At 40.4% G+C, this 22,225-nt stretch overlaps 1 protein-coding gene across 1 annotated transcript; it reads left to right on the top strand.

Moving 5' to 3' along the window:
- Window positions 1-7,006: 7,006 nt before the first annotated feature.
- On the top strand, window positions 7,007-13,465 carry LOC116709896 (endothelin-3). The gene is made up of 4 exons (XM_032548613.1): window positions 7,007-7,230; window positions 8,151-8,376; window positions 11,112-11,258; window positions 12,172-13,465. The coding sequence occupies exons 1-4, from the start codon at window positions 7,161-7,163 to the stop codon at window positions 12,257-12,259; spliced, it is 531 nt and encodes a 176-aa protein (XP_032404504.1). The 5' UTR covers window positions 7,007-7,160; the 3' UTR covers window positions 12,260-13,465.
- Window positions 13,466-22,225: the final 8,760 nt, after the last annotated feature.

The following is a 22,225-nucleotide window of genomic DNA, read 5'->3' on the forward strand; positions in this document are numbered from 1 at the left end:
CTTCCTGGTAACTCAGGTGGTTTGAATGCCTCCTCACCTTTATGAATATAATGCCTTTACATTGTAGACTTGAGAATGCAAATCCTACTCATGGATTTCTGACAGCAACCAACATAGCACTGACAGCACATGTAAATGGTAAAGCGGCCCAGACGCTTTATCAAGTCCAGAGGTCCCCAAAGCGATTCATGCTACATTCAGTCATTCACCCGGTCACACACACATTGACACGCTGATGTTTTAGTAGACGTGTAAAACAAATACGAGTGCACCGATTGTAGTTTACTGGCTGATTACCAATCTTTTAAAGCCTGGTCTGCAGATTCCGAATTTGGCCGATACCAATTTCTTTATGTCTGAAATGTCGCTAAACATATCAAAAAAGTCGCTGAGTTGGCAACAGTGGGGTGACTAATGTTAACTTCAAACAGTCAGACATGACCTGGTGGGCCGGTCTGTCAGCTAAACATCTCTCACGGGAGAACAGAAGAGGACAGTGGTTGATTCTCAGGCATTTTCTGAGGCCTAAAAGAGGTAGATCAGATAGTCGTCACGTCACACACAAAATATCCTAAAACTTGAAAGTACAAGATACTGATTAACAGTTCTGATAACAGCTGATTTTGCACACATATGTACCAGCCACTATTTGTCAACACATGGCATAAAATAGGAAATATATTATGAGCTTGTATTGCTAATAGTAAAAATACAAGCATCACAAGGATTAGCCAGGCCTTCTGGTTGTCAGATTTGCAAGTAGAGTTTGCTAAGTTGTGACACCATTTGAGCTCCCACTTCTGAGCCAAACCAACTCAGTCTAACCTAATGACTTTAAAGTCCTTGTGAAATGCTGACCCGTTCAGAATGAAACCTGCCTCTCACTTTTGCTGTTAGGACAGGCTAAGCATCACCTGTTCAAGTTTAAAACCACAGGATCTGACTTGAACCAGTCGCTAATGTTTGGCCGTGATGTATGTCATGCGTCCGGCTCGACTGAGCTTGCCAGAAATTGAAATTATGTGCGCTGTACACAACCCCATGAGGAGTAAGGTCTCGACATCTTTGCCAGTAATAAAACGTCTTAAACGTTCCTCTTGTTCTGGCTTCAACTGCTCAACATTTGGAAGTGTGGCCAACACCGACTGAATGGCTTTGTTTACTTCTTCCTGCCGTGGTCAAACTACAAACACGAACAAACCGCATTTCTCTCTTTTTGGCTCTAGTGGCCTTTATTTGAAAATGCTCAGATAGGAAAATAGGTAAAAAGAGAGAGAGGGTCACCAGGCTGGGAATCGAACCTACAACAGCCACATTGAGGACTAAATCCTTGTTATGTGGGTTGCTGTGCTTCACCGCTGCACCACCACAGCAGCCCCCAGACTGCATTTCTAAAAACAGCAGAGTCATTGTTCACTACTCCTCATTGTCTCATTTGATTGGTTGAAATTGAATCCAAGAAATCAAGCTCAATTTGAGAAATCCCAGAAGGAGGCCTGAAGGGAGATAAGAATCAAATTGTGTACTTAACCCAGATATTGATTGCAATTAAACTTAATAGATAGGGTAGTTTTCATCTAACAAGAACAAATTATGTTTATAAAGCTATAGGCAGACAATAAAAAAGATAATCAGGCTTATGAATATGCACTCTCTGTTATGAACATATGAATAGATTTGTTTCAGATCAGCTTCACTTACTTGGACTAGAAATGATAGCATGTCTCTTTGAAATCAAGATGCATCCCCTTTGCTAACTCAACCCACTCACTTTACCTCTGCCCACACACTCCACACACACCCAGCACCTATAAAATCAATCTGTCTCTACCTTCCCACAGTGACACCCACTTATTAGTGAATTCTATTACAGTCCCAGACAACACCTGCTTGTGTGAATCATGTCCGCATGCTGCCAAATATCTGCGAAGTTAATCTTTACTGCCAGTCAGAGAAGAAGAAGGTGGCCGGAGGGCCTCGGGCCCAGTCCAAGTGTCAGTCTCGGAATGAGTCAGCAGGTAAAATAAAACCACTAACAACAGGAAGTGTGTGCATGTGTAACATTCCTAAAGACGGATCACAGCTTTTGCTCGTATTGATTTGCTTTTTTTTTTTTTTTTCCTCGGTCCGTTGTCATAAAACGTTTTGCACCTGACGGGGGATTTCAGGGGGTGAATCTGCTTCCTCGCCAGCGCATCTGCTTAGGCTTGTTTTATTCCAAATGTTAACAGAGGTCATTATTATTTACGACACGGAAGAAACAGGAAGACATCGGCCCGGTAAACATTTCTTGTTGTTGAAGTGTTTCGTTTTGTTTTGGCTCCTGAAGTTTTAAAGAGTTCCAGGTCACTCGTCGATCTTAATTTGAGGTTTTTAGTGAGTTTTTGGAACTGCTGAATTCATGACTAGAGTAGGGATTCGATGAACGGAGTTTGAATTTACTGTGGATTTCTCCAGTTCACACAGAGCCAAAATTATTTATACAGCATCAATAACGCAGGGTACCAGAGAACCTGCATTAAAATTATGACTGTCTACTACTTAGAAAATAACTAAAATCCCAGTTTAATTAAGATCAAATCCTTCTTTTGTAGAATTAACTAAATTTGCATTGTATGTAGTTACACTGAAAGAAAGGTGGTTTAATATAGCAAACCATTATGTTCAGAAGCAAGGCCTTCAATTCAGGAAGGGGAGAAACATAGATAACATGTATGGAAACAACGTTTCTTATCATTACTTGAATTAGGTTACATCCAGGTGACATAAATTGAAAACATTTTGAATTCCTTCTCATAACTAACATATCCTTTGTTTCACATAAAACAAGTATTTATCCCAGGCCAGGAATTTTTATGACCAAAGAAGAGAGGTTACATGAAACACGTGTGAAAGCTCTGGATGACCAAATGACAGATCGCAGAGGTAAAAAAAAAAGAAGCTCCAGCTGGGAGTGGGAAAGTTCCCAACATCATTCAGATCCTGAACTGATCTTAATGAAAGAAAGCAGGGCTCATCAACCACATTCTCTCCAACAGCAGCCAGCCACAGTCAAATTCTGCACTACTGGCTTTACTGACACTGTGCTGTCGCAACAGATTCATTCATTCATTCATTCATTCATTCATTCATTCATTCATATGTGTGAACGTTTGAAACATCTCTCCTGCATTTTACACAAAAAGCGTAAGGCAGCACAGGCGAGCAACAGCAGTGACTTCCTCCTTGAGGATCCGACAAGGAGCAGGGAGCACAAGTGGGATTGGATACACAAGGAAGGTAATCAGGGGAAATGAGGGACAGCTGGGGACAATCAAGGGGGACAACACAGAGACAGAACTGAATACAGAAACCTAGACAAACACACAGAAAAACCAGAACCTCACAAAAAGAGGGATTCACAATTGGGAAGACCTGTACGTAATGTAAAATAATAGTTGAAAGAATTTAGTTTATTATTGTATTTTTTCCCAACATTATCTTTATTGGGTTTTCAGCGATGCTTCCAATAATATACAGGACAGAAGTGTGCTCTCTCATCAAAGGAAATGTCATGGGTAGTTAAATTATTGTCCAACATTCAACTTGTCTTTCCTTTTTTTATTATTATTCTTTTGACAAAATATATAAACTTTCTAGTTTATATTTATCCCCTGTAGTGGACATTTATGAGTTCAAACCTAATGTTAATTACTTTGTTAAATGATCTCTGTGTGACGCCTCTTGTCTCTCTATAAAGTAAGAGGGGTAACAGTGTGGTGTGGGTTTTAGTGTCATTTATGGTGAAGATTTCAATTTATTTCTTCTTTTGTTTTGTAAAATGAAGTCATGGGTTCACTCTTAGGAGAAGGTATGTCACCAGGGTTTATCCTATGAATCACTATGTGAGAGCAAATTTGTTTGAATTTATTATAGATCATCTCTAATCCACTCAAGCCAACATTATCTGTCCAGGTTCAAATATTTCCATAACAACCCTGCTAAAACTTTTTACCCCAGCAACACAGGGTTTATAGTTATCAAGAAACTTTAGATCAATATATCTGGTGGAACCATGCTAACACCGCCATGTACACCAGCACTGTTGTGAGACTTGAAAGTCTCCCAGTGGTTCCTACAAATATAAGGGCGAGGCGAAGCAGCGTGACTTTAAATGTTCAGCACATTTCAGCAACAAGGCAATTCATGGTGCTTTACATAATGAAAACATAAAACAACAAACATTGGATTATCTTAAACGTCATCATCAAAATCATCACCGTGTGATACAAAGGAACTGTGTGTTTTGTCATGATTTGTGGGTGGATGATGGACCGAGGTGCAAGCTTGAGCCTGGGTCAATATGATGAAAAAAGGTTTTTTTGGGGGGGGAGGTATTAAAAAAAGAGTCCAAACAACAAAGCAAACTTACAAAGAACAAAAACAAAATGGGAACGCAGGGAGCCAGAGCAGAACAAAAATAGAGGTACCCACAACAAAAAGTCAGCAGGGTTGAAATGGGATTTACAAAATGTATTCTCACACAACAAAACATCAGATACTAAATGTTATCAGAACAAAGTTTGCAGCTCGATTATAAAAGGGGAAAAAAAACCAACAATATTTCATCTATTGTGGATAGAGATGTATCTACGAGGAATCCACTGTCTTTGAACTTTGGCTGTAGGACAAACTGTGATCTGACTGATAGGTCTTGGCTCAACTCTCAATTGAATATATTTTTATTCCTTTGCCTGAATTCGTCTTTTAGTTATTGGTGTACAACGTGTCATGGGGTGATACCCATTTCAAACATACCAGCACAGAGTTGCTGACGTACTCAACAGTGCTTTGCAGAAGTGTATCGTACTGCACCCAAATCAGCCTGTTCCTTCTGTGTTGATTAATTATGCGGTGGTGGAGACAACGTAGGTCTTTTGGGTTAGAATAAAATGATAAAAGCTGCATAACTTTGGTTCCCGAAGACATAAAACAACATAATTCCCAGGAGAGTGGGTGGGATATTGAACAGTCTACAGTATATAAAAAAGAGGCGCTTTGAAGGCACTTCAAGTGCAACACCACTGATGGTTGCTTGTTGCAGATCATAAAACCATCCAGCTGCTCTTCAGAGTCCAAACACAAACAGATTAACTTCTGAAATACTCTGAAATACTGAGTCAAAATACCATATGGTAGAAATAGTTTGATTTATTCGACTGCGTTGAGGTTCCTTCTGACAATACAGTGATGATCTAACAGACGTGTGCAGGCTAAAGGGTTTTGGGGAGTTTGGGAGTATTTCAATAACACTCGTGGCACGAGTGACTTCTGGCACTTTCAGCTGTCTGGAGATTTATGGGGAGTTGAAATGAAAACCATTTGAATAAAGTCAGCTGAGAGGTTCAGGTGAATATTAAAACAAAAGAAACAGCGGGTGAAAAAAAATCAAGAGACAGAGGGCATTTTTATAGCAGCCGAAAGAAACAAAGTCACTTGATTGCACTGTATTTATGTCTAGAAAATAAATACCTCCCATTTAGGTCATAAAAATGCTTTTGGACACTCATCAGTTGCCTCCATACAGTTCTCTGCTACTTCTGGACGTCCTCCATTTGCTCATGTCATCTCCGTCAAAATGAACCCTACTTCTGAATGCTATCATTCCTTGTTTTGTTGGTTGAGTCAGTGCATACAGACATGGTGACCAGGTTGTCTATGCGTTTCTTTACCCTGAAAATGTCTCCCAAACCGAACAATTTCTCTCAGCTAAACCTCAGCTTTCACTGAGAAAGGAGGAATGAATGAGGTGATATTTAACCAGCAATGATCTGTCCATAGTGTGTCCCTCAGTTCAGCTCCAACGTGTACTGAAATATTGTTTACAGCTACGTTCAGATTTTGGATGGCTGAGTAAATACTGTACAGTATAGCTCTGTCTTGAGCATTTTCAGACACTTCCACTGAGATCTGACCTTTTGTACATTCAAAACCATCTCCAGAGTGAATCATCATAATGAAGACAAGTTAGGATTTTACATTTTGATGACTCTGACATGAATGAATGCTTGCTGTTGATGAATGGATTGTCCGTTTTGAGCGGGTGACTCACTTTTACAAGTTATCAAAATGTTACCAAAATGTCTAATGTGAAAGAATGCACCAAAAACCCCCTCTGCAAGTCATAGAAACACAGGTAAGAAGGCAACAACCTCCAATCAAAATCCTTAAACTAGTTAATGTTCCAGTAAGTAAACTGCAAAAACACTAAATCTTGCCCAGTCATTTTGCTCTAGTTTTTAGTGCATGTCTCTTACAATACTTGAAATAAGTCAAGACTAACTTTGAAATAACTTTTCAGCAATATTTAAGAACTTGTTTTAAGTAAATAATTTATTAATATTGATCAAAAAGTACTAGTTCCAATGTCAGATTATTTTACTTGTAACAAGACATTTTTCCCATGTTATAAGTGAAATAATCTGCCAATGGAACTAGCACTTTTTCATCATATTGATGAAATATGGAATTATTGACTTAAAACAAGCTCCTATATCTTGCTGAAAAATTGCTTCTAAGTTCGTTTAGTCTTATTTAAAGTGTAATATATTTGCACTACAAACTACATCAAAAGTACTGGTAAGATTTAGTGTTTTTGCGGGATGTAGCAGTGAAATTCAGACATAGGCAGCTGCAACACAACAGTGCTGGCAAACCTGCTGTGAAATCCTGTCATCCAACCCGGAGCACGCTTTAAAAATTAATCTTAACATTTAAACATTGAAGTATTAGTAAAATTTTCCATATGAAAAAGACTTTCACAACTTGCTGTAATTTGAGGAGCGTCTCTTTAAGTGGGAGTCGTCGCCGTCTCTTGATAATGTGGTTTTATCTACTTTTTTTAAAAGTTATTTGTTTGTTTGCTTACTTGTCTTCCCTGAGATTGTCTTATTTTGGAAAATCCCGGCAGGAAGCATGAATGATCCTGCGGTAGCTTGTCACAGCAGGTCATAAAGCGGAGCCCTGGAGGCTGGAGGCGAACAGAGCGGCGGCAGCGGAGCTCCAGGCCGGTCACAGGTTGATATCTGGGGAGGATCAGCAGGAGCCTGAAATCAGTCGTCTGGACCTCCACGACCTTTGACCTCTCCAAATTCTTTCAGTTTCTATTGCTTTGTGTTTCTATGGCTGACCGTCTGTCGGTTGACGTGGGAATTTTGTTCGTTATAGTGGTGACGGCATCCTTAACCAATGGTAAGATTATTATTATTATTATTATTATTATTATTATTATTATTATTATTATTATAAACTCACGGAGTGGTAATGAAAGAACTTAAAGTCAGAAAAAACCAATGCTGGTTCAGTCGGAACTAGTCAGTAGATGATGTTATGATTGGCTGTTTATTTATTTATTTTTTCATCTTTTATTACAACCGGACTTATGGGACATCTCTGGACCCTGCACCTCACCCTCTCTAAAAACATGAAACATTGCGTTCTCGAAAGTCCACAGATGTGGATTTAAGTTTGGAGATCGTGTGTAGATTTTTCTGTGGTGATAGAAAAGTGTCATGGTCTTTGTTGGGATGTTTGAGTTGGTTTTGTTAGTTCTGTGTTCCTTAGTCTCTTTCTTTGATCAGATCAGCCTCGTTTCTGTTTTATTATGTTTCTTAGATCTAGTCATTCTTTAGTGTTAGATTTATTTCCTGAACCCTGGTGCCCCTTTCTCTCTTTCTCTGCCTTCTGCTCTCTCTCCTCACACCTGCAACCTGTCACCCAGGTGTGAGGGGAACCAGCATTCAGTATCCCAGTACTTAAGCAGCTCTTCTCCTCTTACTTGGTTCCTCCCGTTACTTCCCCGTTCAAGCGGGAGTGAGAATAGGTTGCCCCGTTATATCCTGTTATTTTCCCCGTTTCTTTCCAGTATTCCCTGCTGGAATTTTTTCTTGGATTTGCAGGTTTTGTTCTGCTCTGGCTGCCTATGCTCCCCTGTGATTTTTCTAAGTTTGTCCATCATTTTGTCATTAAACATTCTCCATTTATTCGACATCTCTGCCTTTCTGCATTTGGGTCCACCATCAAAAGCTGCACATCATGACAAAAACACCTGCAGTCTGAGCCCTAGAGTGTCTGTCGATTCCACACAGAATACCTTTTGTGTCATCCTGCAGGCTCTTCATCTGTGAGCCAGAGGAAGGATGTGTCAGGAGAGGTCAGCCTGGGCGACCCCCCGCACCAGGTCATCATCCCCTCTGGTTCTGAAGCTCAGGACCGCCCTGCCCATGACCTGCTGACTGCCAGGAGGGGGCGCGCCAAGAGGTGCACGTGTTACACCTACAAAGACAAAGAGTGTGTGTATTACTGCCACCTGGACATCATCTGGATCAACACACCAGAGTAAGAGTCTGTTTTAAGAAGCTTCCCATCTGACCAGCAGCTCACCGCAAAAGCACAAAATCCCACCAAGTCATTTTGGTCCAGTTTCTAGTGCAAATATAGTAGTACACTTGAAATAAGGCAAAAATAAATTGCAAGTAAATGACTCCTTAATTGTGATTTTAAAAAGTGCTAGTTCCATTGGCAGATTATTTTACTTATAACATGGGAAAAATATCTTATAAGTGAAATAATCTGTCGATATTCTGGATTTTCCGTCATGTTTTTTTGGACCAAAGAGTTAGGAATGTATTAAACATGTTTTCACTGAGGCTCTTTAAAGGTGTACATATGTGCGATTTTAAATTGACGTTTGTGACTGTACACAAAATAGGCCAGGGTGTGCTAATTTATTGTGAGAGAATGCAAAGAAAAATGCATGTCCCCTCGGGCAGTGGTTCCCAACCCCCGGACCGGTTGATGGACCAATTGGTACCGGGCCGATAAAAGTACAACAGGTTCGACCGGTTTGTGTGTCCAGCCACACGGCAGGAGCAACACACCACACACGAACCGATTCCACTCACGAACATCCCGATTCCAGAAGAAAATCCCATAGAACCCCCAACATACCATACGTGAATTTAGAATAAACAAACACGGATGACGATGTAGAAGCAGCAGTGATAGTTTGTGGACTCATTTTAAGCAATAAAAGACGTAACAAAAAGAAAAGGCTTTGGATAAATAACGGTGTGAGCAGCCGCTCTATTTGCTGCATTAAGCACTAAACCGGACTCTCAGTTGCGCCATGTCAGCTGTCTGGGATTCCCCTCCGTTCTTACGTCACCCCGCTTTCTGATTGGCTACCTGTCACATTCAACAGGCTGCGTTCTCGCTCCCAGTCAGGGAAAACCCTGACAGGCTGTGAAAATCGGGCCAAGACGATGTTGAATATGCCCGATTTTAGATTGGAGCGGTCCCAGCGTTCTACTGACTGGACCAGATCAGTCGTGACACACCTCACAGTACAGGAGGATCAGTTACGATTATCGCAGGCGACAATCGGGAGACTTCACTTCCAGATGGGGAGCTTGGTTCCTCAGCAACACAGATGATGATGATGATGCATCTTCAGAATTTCTCTTTCTTTAGACCCCAGGATCTGACCAAACTGTCTCTTTGGTGCATGTTGAAGAGTTTGACACATCAATTGTAGTTTTCCTCTCAATTACTGATCTTTAAAAAACTTGACCTTCTGATACCGATTTCCTTTTGTCAGAAATGTTTCTAAATATAGCTAAAATGTTGTGAGTTGGCCAAAGTGAGGTGACTATTGTTAACTGCAAACGTGCAGACATAACCTGGTGGGGCCGGTCTATCAGTCAAACCTCTCTCACAGCAGAGCAGAAGAGGACAGTAGTTGATATTTAGACCTTTGCTGAGGTAGATGAGATCGGCTTCACATGTAAGTACTGGCCAATCACAGATGTCCCAAAATGAAGGAAATTGGCGCCAATAAATCGGTGGAACCCTTAATTATTGTCCATCAGGCCACATCAGTTTTATGTACGTGAAGGAAAACTTCCTACTCTATTTTCTTCTGGAGAAGATGTGAATCAGACGAGAGGTCGTCTGTTTCCTGTAGTTTTTGCGGCGCTGCTCTTCCGCACATCTATCACTGGCATTTCTCTGCTCTGCCTGACGATGGAACAGCTGTAGCTAAAGATGCACAGCACACATGGGAGGGTGTGAGGTGAACATATCTGGGAAGACCAAAATAAATTACCTGCACTTTTGCGTCCCTTAGGGAGGAGCTCCTAAAGTACATGCAGCTGTGAGCGGTTAGCTAACCTTCTGATTTCACTCCTCTTCATTGTTCATTGGTGTCTCTTTTTTTATTACATGGTGAAAAAGTTTACTCCGCTGAAATTTCAGAACAAATTGACACTGCAACTCTTCTCTGTGGCTGTCAGTTTTAGTCTTTCATTCGAACTGCTTTCATACGAACAAAGAGAGAGCGTTAACGCCCATCCCAACAGGCCAGACAGTAGGGTCAGGTGCCAAGACGTTCTTGCAAATATTGCATACCAGCAGCAGGGGACCACAACGTTTATCGTCACTGCTACTGTTGTTTGTCGGAGACAGATGAAAGGGATTCTTTCGGTCCACCTTCATAAAACATAGAAATCCCAGAATTATTTGTTGGGATGCGCTGCACTCACGTAAATGATCCAGATTTTTTTTTTTTGGCCTAAAACTCTGAGTTGGGGAATGAAAGTTTTGCAATAGCTGTTGGCAGCACAAAGGTAACATACGCCAGAGATTCAGAGAGGACATGTTCACCAAGGAACGTGACTGCTTTAACTCACTCTACTAATGAGCAGATCAGTTTTTAAAAACTACCCCAAAAATGTCAGCAAATGGTGGAAACTATGCTGTGTACAACACACTCACCTCCTCACAGGCTCCGATGGGCATTGCCAAAACGAACAATGAGAAGACGAGAGCTTGTGTTGCTCCACTGGTGATCCAGGTTTTCATTCGCAGTAAATCTCTGTCTGACTGTGTTTTTAGTCTTAAGTTAGGGAAGTCAGGGTCAACACTGTGGGGTTTCTGGTCTTTCTGTGCTAATTTCGCCCCACACAAAATGCCGACCTGGGCGGTTGCCCATGTCGCCCATATCGCCCATATCAGAAACGACCCGTCACAAAGACACTTGTTGACATAGAAATGTTCACTGATTCCATTGACAGGCACACGGTCCCGTACGGTATGGCCAGTTCCCCAGGCTCTATGCGCTCCGTCCGGACGGCTCGGAGCAGCAGGAACAGCGCAGCCTCCAGGCGATGTGCGTGCACGCTGCATACGGACTCTGAGTGCAGCCGCTTCTGCACCAACAGGTAACTGGATTTCCCCACTGGGGGGGCAATAGAGGACATTTCTCTAACAATGCTGCCTTCAGGAAAATGAAAGGTGTGTGTTGGCTGACTATGACTAGCATTGGTTTTAGCTGCGAAGTTGTCAACATGACGCACTAAATCTTAAATATTATCGCCTGATGTATAAAAGAAAAAGATATGCGATTCTTTTGCTACTATTTGTCCACGCTACCACAACTAGACAATAAAGTCAGGGAATAGTTTTAATTAAATAAAAAATACCTAGAGAGAGGGAAGTAGGTCAGTCATGCTAGCTTGACTTTGACAACCGTAACATGAAGATGTGCTGCAGAATTCTGTGTTTCGGTCCAGTTAATAAAAAAGGCGACCCAAACAGACACTGCGACAGTTGAGCAGGTGATTAAATTAGCTAATCAACCACTGCTGTGTTAGCTTGCCTAATAGCAGTGGTAGCTAATCTACTAAATGTTCTGTTCTTTGTGTGGGTAATGTTTGAGTGTTTTTTGGTATTGAATCCTGATGCACTGCGCTGTCGTCAGTTGCTATGGCAACAAGTGTGTGCGTAGTGTAGCCCAGCGACATAGTGAGCACTGGTAGCAGACACAGAGAGCGAGGAAAAAGAACAACACGAGAGATTTTGAGTTATTCTTTAACGTTTTTTTTTTTTCCATTTGCTGCGTCGCACTGCACTGATTAATAATACAGTCCCTCCAGCGTAGAGCGCACTTCCGGATGTCAACAATAACATGCAAGGGGTTTATATCCAAACTACACACTATACTATATATTTTCACCTAACTGCCAGGTCTGCTTCCACTCTGTAGGCTAATGCAATGAAGAGGATGGGTGCATATACTTTGAAATAAAAGACAAAGACCAGATGTGCCTCTAAACGTATTTTGTTTCACTTCAGGCAGATGAGGAGACCCCCTGCTACACCTAACGCAAAAAAGAGGACGCCCCCGTTCCTCAGAGGAGACAGGGAGTGGACTCTGAAGTGAACAGACCTACCTTTAGTCTCAAAGGACGGGAGAAAGTCTGTTGGTGCCGTGTAGATGAAAAGTTGAGGACATGGGCGCAGAGGAAAAAAATGAAAGTGAGAGTTTCCAAGCGGGGGTTTCTGTCCCTTCTGCCTCTCTCTCTCTCTCTCTCTCCGGCGGCACTGTGTCACAGCAGTGGAGTTTGATTTATCCACCTGTAACTGTGTTTCACGTGGCTCATCATTCCAGGATGTCGCATGTAATATCTTTATCTTACTACGTGAAAGCATGTGTGATGCTTATGAAGGGTGAAGAACAGCAATTCATTTTCACTTATAACCCGAGTATTTTTTTCAATAAAATGTGTTTTCAGGAGGCTTCAAGGCATTTAGAACTGAACACACATTAAGTACGTATAAAATGACATATGTGGTGATTCCTGTTGTCTGTCTCAGAGAACCCGGTTTTGTAAAGAACAAGTTGTCATGGTGGCGTATCCATATTAACATGATCCAACTCATAGTCCGCGGTAACCGTTTCTCTCAAACAGGAGTGTTTTTGTTACTTTTTGTCAAGGGCCACGGCTGAAAAAATGATTTGTTGACGATACGCTCCACACCAAAGCAATGCAAGATGAGCTTGAAAACACGCCTGATTGCTTTTCACTCGACAGTGTGAAAATGTTTCTGCTTCCAGGTGACCTTATGACCTCTCAGGTCATTCTTGTAAATAAGAACTCCTTCTCAGTAGCTCACCTGGATTAACAAAGGTTGAATGAAATGTGACATCAGCGGAGAACAACTGAAGGAAACATGGACGACCACATTTGTCAAATGTGTCACCACATGTCTGGAAAGCACCACCAGAAGATTAAATCAGTTCCGTTTGGTGTTTGGTGGTTTTGTGTATATTCTATTTATTTTGTACTTTAACAGATGGGCTTTGTATTGTCTTTTATTTTGCATTAGAAACTGGACAAATGAATTTAGCAAGCTTTTGTTTTTACTTAATTTCCAAATAAGAGATGCCTTTCTTTTGTACAATTTATTTTTTTAGACAAATGGCCTGTTGGGCAGTGCTCAGCTCAAACTGGATGAGATATTTCAACATGGTTTTATTTTTAAGATGAAATGACCAGTTGCCTTCCTTGTTAGCGAGGGCGATTTGCCTTTCTGCTTTTGTGATGATTTTTTTAGTCTTCAAATGAAATAAAAGAAGAAAAAACAAGTCTTTGTCCTTTTTATTTTCATAAAATACTACATTCTGAGTAGGGATTTTTTTTTTCTTTTTTTTTGGCATAGAGTGAAAGGAAATGATTCATTATTCATGTACAACTTCTGACAAAAAAAAAAGATTTTCTTCTTTTAGTGGAGAACGTCCAGCTCCATTAAAACAAATCAAATTGACAAAATATGTAAAAAGAAAAAAATACATATTTTTTGATTTTCTGTTATGTGTAATTGCATATTTATTGTACCTGCTTCACTTTAGTGGTTTACACCTTAGTGACTCATCTCGCTACACGCTACAGACGGAGCAAAACACCAAAGAGACTTTTCACTGCAGTTAGCAGCGAATGTGAGCATTTCGCTTGGAAATGATGCAGCAGTGCAGTTGGTTAGAAGGTTCTGGGCTCCTTCGACATGGAGTCCACGTGTTCTCTGTGCTGAACCGACCCATTTGTCATTTGAGTTCCGCAGAAAATCCAACATGCTGCCACCACCAGGCTCCACAGAGGGGATGATGTGTTTGTGGTGATGGGCAGTGTTTGCCAAACATCGCGTCTTATCTGACGGACAGAAAGCTCCATTTCGTTTTCTTCGGACTAAAGAACTTTCTTCCGCTTGACCACGAAGTCTACCAGTGGCCTTTTGTCATAGTTGGAAAACCTTTTGCTGTTGGATGCAAACCATCAACCAATCAGACAGACTCCGCTATGCGACATGGTGACCTGTGGGTGGTGTCCAGCCAGAAGATTCATGCGGGCACCAATGTGGGTCAGCAGGTCGTCAAACTGGGCTCTGGAAATAGCACCGAAAGTGAAACTCACCAAATTCTAAAAACGTCTGAATTAGACGCATTCAAACACGACTCAGACGCGCCCTACAACGACATCGTCTTGCTTTCAGTAAATAAAGCCGAGACACTCTCTCAATATTTCATCCGCCATTGTTCAAAGTGACCGGGAAGAGGGGAAAATAAATAGCAAAAGTTGAGAGTCTCTTCCCATATCAGCTGCTGAAGCTTCTAACTCCTTCAGCGTAGTAATGGTGACCTGGTGTCCTACTAGCAGGACAGTCTGACCTGGGCAGATTTACTCATCACCCACATTTCTTCCATTTCTTGATTATGGATCTGACTGAAAACTAAGGGATATTCCGTTCCCTAGATACTTTGGTTGGTTTTTTTTTAATTCATCTCCTGACTTATACTTTTCAGTAAGATTATCTCTGATTGGCTTGCAGTGTTCTTTAGTGTTCATGCTGTAATGGTAGCCAGGAATCCCAACGAACCAATGAACGGACTTTCCAGACACGGCTGTCTTCATGGAGGCACTGCACTGATCTCATTCTGAGACTTCTAGATCAGAGGGGCTGAATATTTATGCAATCCTTTATTTCATGGTACATATTTTTTACGTAATAGTTATTATTTTGTCGAAATCGATTTTCACTTAAACATTAAGCTATTTGGCAGTTTTATTGTCAAAAAAAAGTCTAACTCTATTGATTATGTTTGATTTATAGAAGTAATAAAAAGGTAAAACATCAAAGGGAGTGAATATTTTTATAGGCACTGCATGCATCCATCAATCTGTCCTTTCATTTCGTGTCTCATCCGGTTGGAGCAGATTCCCAAACTTTTCTCCTCAGAGCAAACTCTTTCTTTTCTTCCAAGCGAACACTGAGGAATGTCTATTATGATGAGAAACAAAATATCCCCTGAAGCTCTCTTCTAAAAATAATAATATATGGCTTTAATAAGCTGAGCTGGGAAAAAACAAAAATAGACAGATAAAAGATGGTAGAAAAAATAAACTAAAAGTAGCCTTAAACATACGATATAAAAAAAACATTATTTTGTTAAAGAGACCAAGCGCAGTTAAAGGAAAATTAGAAATTCTACAAAAGGCAATGAAAGAAAAGTTGTATTCAACTGTCAATATTTTGTTTTTATCTCAGCATGTGACAATATGGAGTTTAGCGTGTCTTATTAATTTCCAAAAGGAATCGCAGGTTCAGCAGTTAGATTATATCAGAACAAAGCTGGTGTAGAAACAAGACGTCTGTCTGTGTCCTCCTACATTTTTGGTTAAAATATGTTTGTCCGTTTTTCACTGAGGTAGGTTAAATTGGATAGAGTATCCAGACATTTTACTCACGTAAGAGTAGCAATAGTTCATAATAATCAAGTAAAAGTAAAATGTACAGCGCAGTAAAGCTGCTACTCCTAAAAGTACATTTTAGAAAACGTCACAACAGTTGTTAGCGTTTATTTGCCGTTACGTTAGCTCAACGCGCGGTGCTACAGCTAGCTTACCAAAGAATTGTGTTTAAAAATCACAATGGATAAGTGGCTTAAGACCAGGTCGCTAAAAAGAAAACCTGAAGATACCGGCGGAAAGTTTCTCAGGGTGAGTTGCGGAACTTTTTTTAACCTCTCCAGGGGGCGCTCTAGTGTCCCTTATATGAAAGTAGGCTGCAGTAACGTCAGAGTAACGCGTTACTGACGTCGGACCACTTTTTTCAGTAACGACTAATCTAACGCGTTGCTATTTCATATCTAGTAGTCAGACTACAGTTACTTATCAAAATAATTTTGCGTTACTATTTTCTTTTGGAATTTAATTTTATTTCCTCTACCGTCTTGTCTAGTCATCGCCGTTTCTATGCGGCGGTATCAGCAGGCAACAGAAACGTAAACAATGGAGGGAAGAGAGAGATGCGCATTTTGTTGGTAGAAAAACAGGAACTATTTTGAGTTTCTGTCGCCAAGTCCGATTATTATAAGCGGCTGTGGGCTTTTTTTAGTCGCGTGTTGCGCTTTTTGGGCTCGTTTTTGAACGTGAAGTTGCTCATTTGGGCTTGGAAATAAGCAGACAGAAACCCCAGAATGTGTCTGACCTCCAGTTAGTTTTAGTCAGGCTCTCCCTGTCCATCATTTCCCAGATGATCCGTCCCGCTGTGTCTTTGTTGATGTCAAGTTTTATTGCCTGTCAATTACGTCGCGCTATCCAGAACATTGGAAACATCGAGACTAATATGAACAACGCAATAAACGTGAAAACAGCCACGAATGAACGAGTCCGTAAAGTTGTGCAACTAAACGCCATTATAATTATTAATATTAAGATAAGTGTCACAAATCTGTGCAGCAGCCATCTGAGTTGTGGAGCCGCAGGAGGAGCTCTGCGCTCTGACACCAAACGCAGGGCCGTAACGCAGAACCTGGAGGCCGGGGGGTGAGGGGGTTAAAATCCTTCTTAGATTTCCAGACAATTGTGGAACACACAAAAACATGCACAAATTACTAACGTTTTTTTGTTTTTTTTGTACTATAACCATTAAAAACTCTCCCCTTCAGTTCAACCTTATAAGTGGAGACACATTGTTGATGTTACCATTATAAAATAGTTTACAATTAAGTATTGGCAAAGATCAATGTAATTTTCACAGCGTTAGCAGCTGCTGCTGAAAGTAACTAAAAAAGTAACTTAGTTACTTTCCAAATCAAGTAGTCAGTAATCTAACTGTGTTACTTTTTCAAGGAGTAATCAGTAATCCGATTAAAGTTACTTTGCCATCACTGGTAGGCTGACAGGAAAGGGGGAAGACATGCGTCAAATATAGTCGGGTCCGGGAGTCGAACCCACGACGGTCACGTCGAGGACTCAAACATGGGTCGCGCTATCCCCTACGCCACCACGGCACGCCCAGAGCTTTTGTTTTTGAACAATATTAGTGCGATATGACGGCGGGGAGGCGGTGAACAGCGCTGCGCCCCAGCTGACTAACTAGGCTACATAACACCTAAAATAAAATTATTTCTGTTGGGCTATCTACCGATTGAAACAAGACGTTTGTTTTTGCCAAAGCAACTCAAGTCTATTTTTCTTTTATTGTACTTCTAAATTACAAATAGCCCTAAAAGGTTATTAGTGCAGCACACAACACTTATGAGGAAAGAAGCTTTTTGATTTCCATGTGGTTTTTATCATTGGAAATCACGGACTCGACACTTTCAGAATCTGTAAGTAAAAGATGCCAGGAGTAGACTTGTTTATGGTTTTATTACAACCCGTCACATTTCCAAACAGCGCCACCCTTCACGTAGGAGGAACAAAGATAACGAGGTAAGTTACTAATATGTTCATTTCAGGTTGTATGTACAGTATTACAATGTTCTGTTTTTGTGGGGCCAATTTCAAGCTAGGTGGTCTGTGAGTGTTTGTTAAATGGGGTAATTGGTCCTCAGCCTGAAAAAGTTTGAGAAACACTGATCTACGGTCTTTTGAATAAGTGGCAAAAAAAAAATCTGAGCTTTTGGAATAAATGCATCATAGAACGTCCATTGCCTGGCACCAGCCCAAAGCGGTACAACTCAGAAGAATGGACACAGAGCAGACAGGCTGTCATTCCACAAGGCTTTTTATGAGCAAGGCCAACAGGAGGGACCAGACAGATCATAAAGACAGCATTAAGGGGGGCTAAGCCAGAGGAAAGCTGGGATCCACAGCAGTTATTAAGCACCTGCTGAAAACCCCACAGACCAGTCAGTGAGCAGGAGGCTAAACAAGGACCACGACCGATTCATGTCATCCATCATCCGTTTTGTGAGGAAAATGCTGTATTCCTTGATTGTCGTAGTTATTCAATTTTACTCACCATAAAGCAGCCTTGAGAGAAGCTGCCTGAAGACGTTAAAAAAAACCCACACATGGCAACTTGTTCTCATTTGTTCCTTCAGCCCAGGGTCTGTCGCTCACTGTGGTTCTGGGTTTTAAAAATCATTTAAAACATGCTTATTTTATAGCCTGCTGAGCATGCGGTTTGGGGTACCAGGCACTGATTGAGTCATATGCGGTTGCTGACATATATGCAGAGTGTCAATCATAATAAAACCTTTTGTTTACCACAAAAGTTTGGCTGTGGTTGGAATGCTGCCTGATTCCACTTGTCATTGTTCCGTCTTAATTCAGTCTCAGCTTAGTAAAAAGATCTCACTTTTCAAAAAGCGTTGAAGCTATTGATTGGAGTAAATGCCCACTTTACCTACGTGTGTGTGTGTGTAGAAGGTGCCAGAGAAATAAGACAAAAATAACTTATGAGTAACTTTTGGGGAAGATATAGGAGCTTGTTTTAACTAAATAATTATTTATTACTGATGAAAAAGTTCCATTGGTAGACTATTTTACTTATGGGGAAAATGTCCTGTTATGAGTGAAATAATCCACCAATGGAACTAGCACTTTTCATCAATATTAAGGAATTAATTACTTAAAACAAGCTCCTATATCTTGCTGAAAAAATTACTTGTAAGTTGGTTTTGTCTTGCTTCATTCAGGTGTACTAAGATATTTGCACTAGGAAACTGGCAGGATGTATTGTTTTTTGCAGCGTTTACAGCAGTGGAGAAAACAGTTGTGTGTATTCTGCCAAATTACATTAACATGAGAAGGTGCTCAATATTATTTAGCTTAAAGAAATATTCATCATATGCAGAGACAACTACTTTTTTTTCATATTTTTAACAGTTTAATTGGTAGTTCAACCAAAGAAATGTTGCCACATCTGACCCTTCCAATACATTCTTGATCTTGATGTTGCACAAAATAAAAATGAATTTGACAGCCGTGCTCTGAATCAACCAGATTTGATGTAAACTCTTGACCACTTGACCTTATTTGTCACCCTAAAATACTAATGCTAAAGTGCAGTGACGGTGACCAGATTAGATGATATTCACCTTTGTTTTTGATCAATAGATGCTGCTTTTCTGTGTATTTCCTTCCTGTTTTGTTCTGGTGATTGTGTGGTCGGGGGTGAAGGGGGTTTGCAGTTTCCAGTAGGGATGCACTGTGTGAGGTCGACCCTGCAGGAGCCAGCAGCTCCCTGCAGAATCAGCTCTCAGCTTTCTGATTGAGTTTGACTGGGAATCGGATCCAGAGGGAGAAACTTTAAAACACAACGAAATGAAGGCCAAACAAAAACTTCGCTCTAACCGGTTTTGGATGTGAGCTTTTCCTGAAGCCTTCGAGTAGATCGCAGAGAAAAAAACTGATTTGAAAAAATAAACAGATGTGAATAAAAAGAACCTTTGAATAAAACAAAACCATGTCTGAGTTAAAACGTTTCTTCTTTTCTTCATCATATGATTGACATTCAGTATTCACGTTTCGTTTTTTGCTTGAACGTTTTCATATGTTTGATTTCTACACCTTTTCCTGTTATGTTGTTGGTTTACGTCGTTTGATTCTCTATTGTAGCTACTTTAAACATTGTTGTTTGGTTGGTTTTTTTTATCAGTCAATGCTGTGATGGTGGAAAATAATGAAACTCCTGTGCAGTCAACAAAGCATTGCATCTGGTGTGACATGTTTCCGAGTTTAAAGGCACCATATTTGTTCAGAATGTCAATCAATCAATCAATCAATCAATCAACCAATCAATCAAGTTTATGTGTATAGCACATTTCAGCAACACGGAGGTTCAAAGTGCTTTACATCATAAAAAACAAAACTGTCATTAAAACATAATGTTATTGGGAGAAGAGAACAGTCATTCATTTCCATTATATATTTTTATTGTGTGTATATATATATATATATTCTGTTTTTGTGCCAAAGTCTGCCTTGAAAGAGATTTTAATCTGAATTGTCAGTCTTACCTAAATAAATAACTGATATTAAATTTAAAAACAAATTTATTTCTCAGAGAGTTGAAGCTTTCTGTTTTACTATTTTTCAATCTTTCCAAACGTGCTATGCAAATGTAAGATTTCTCCCCTCGACCTGTAGCTAAACTCTTATTCTTTCACCCAAAATTCAGAGTTTTTAGTTCACTTGGAGTCTTCTGGTTTCTGTCTGTGCTCCTGGTCGATGGAACAGTTCTCCTTCTGATGAAGGCTCCATGAAGCTCCTGTTTGTGCAGGTGTGGCTGCATAGTGGAGAAATGTGTCACGACTCCAGGGTCAGCTAAATTTTCGGGATGGTCCTCGACAGTCAAAATAGTTTTGATTTGTCTTTTTGGAGGCTTCTTGAAAATTCCAGACCCGAGCTTGACCCCCATCTCTTTCCCCGGCAGCAGCTGCTTATTTCAAAAATCTTCCGTGTGGGACTCGAAGCTGGACTTGGTTTAACTAAACAGCAGGAAGTAATCTTCAAAATATGAAAAGCTTCCTCGCTGTAAACTTGGGAGTTATAGGGTCAGATGATTAAAGAGGGTGGAATAAAAGCAAATCCCTTCAAAAGATTAACCCAGAGAAATGTAAAAAACAAAACAGATTGTACAGTTATTCCATGTTTATAAAAATATGTTTTCTACTCGTCTCATATAGTGAGAATTATTAACAGAAGCATTATTGTGAATGCCGTAATGCTCCACTCGTGAAACAAATACTACTAAGCTGATGGAGGAGACTGGTGGTGAAAGTTTGTTTTGCAATCCTCAAAGTTAGCAAAAATATTTAAGCTACATTTAAGCACAAACTGTGGAATATCATCAGTTTGAACCAAAATTACAGTATTTAGGATTCTCCTCCAATTCAAAAGCCTGATTAACAGGGAAATCATTTCCAAATAGTTCTGTTTTAGGTACCGCTTATTAATACCTGCCTAATATATTTTGGTTAGAAACAATAATAAAACAGCAAACTTAAGATAGACTTTTGCAAGTCAACAAGAAATTTCTCGGAGATACATAATAATTTAAATTATTACTAGGGATCCACAAAATATTAGCATCGACAGCGTTATCAGCTGAGGTCAGTCATTTTTTTTTTTAACATGTCTGCATGGATCCGATGAGTAAATCTGGACCGACGAGAGCGACTGATGTTTAACTGGAGCAGAGAAGCATTCGAGTCTAATGGTGGTGAGGTTGTTTCTACGCTGTAAAAAAAGATCAGCAAAATTTACGGTAGAAAATGGTAAAATACCAAATGTTACAGATTGAATAGAAAAATCATTCATCTGAGGGAGAAGCTTTCTTTCTGTGGTTTTCTCAGCAGAAAGTGACTGCAGCTGTCCCAACTTTTTCACCAGGTCTAGTCTATTAGCATTGGAGATGAGCTTGGAGCGCCGCTGTTGGTTCCTTCTTCCGTCTGACAGGAAGCAGAGGAAGCGGCTTCCTCTCTGAGAACACGTTCCAATTAAATCTGGGGGAACCAATGAAATCGTTCTACTTACTCTGCGTGTCCGATCATGTCTTTTGGAATGATTTACTGGTAACATCCATTCAGCTAGTTGAGCAGCTTCATTGTTCTGTGTTGATGAACACAACTAACCCCGCCAGCCGATGAGTCAAACCAGACTTCTCCTTATGAGCCGTACGTGTTTGGGCTTTTAGTTTCGTTCGCTTCTCCGCTTTTATCATTTCTTTATGGTTTATTCCCTGATATCTGATCATTTCAGTTTATTACTTGTTCATTTATTCTCATTACATAGTGCACACACACACACACCTACACACACACACACACAGACGCCTGCACAAATGTGTCTTTCTATCTTCACAGGGACTTTGCATTGACTTCCATTGATGTTTCTTTTATTTCTGTAGTTAACTCCTGATCCCAACCTTAAACCCCACCACCACTAGTACATGCATAACCCTAAACCTAACCTGAATTCATTTCACATCTTAGTCCTAAATCTGAGCCCTAATCCCAAAACAACATTTCTTCCTATGGAGCCTAAACTAAGGAGCAATCGATCCGAGTACCACCAGATTCTTTTCCCAGTCCACTACTTTTTATTATTATTATTTC

Source organism: Xiphophorus hellerii, chromosome 20 (assembly GCF_003331165.1).
Source record: "Xiphophorus hellerii strain 12219 chromosome 20, Xiphophorus_hellerii-4.1, whole genome shotgun sequence".
NCBI classification, from domain to species: domain Eukaryota; kingdom Metazoa; phylum Chordata; class Actinopteri; order Cyprinodontiformes; family Poeciliidae; genus Xiphophorus; species Xiphophorus hellerii.

Bases quoted from the DNA above. Each gene is read 5' to 3' on its own strand.
- LOC116709896 (XM_032548613.1), top strand. From the start codon at position 7,161: ATGGCTGACCGTCTGTCGGTTGACGTGGGAATTTTGTTCGTTATAGTG. The intron at 7,231-8,150 runs GTAAGATTATTA...GTCATCCTGCAG, and splicing joins GACGGCATCCTTAACCAATG to GCTCTTCATCTGTGAGCCAG. The intron at 11,259-12,171 runs GTAACTGGATTT...GTTTCACTTCAG, and splicing joins AGCCGCTTCTGCACCAACAG to GCAGATGAGGAGACCCCCTG.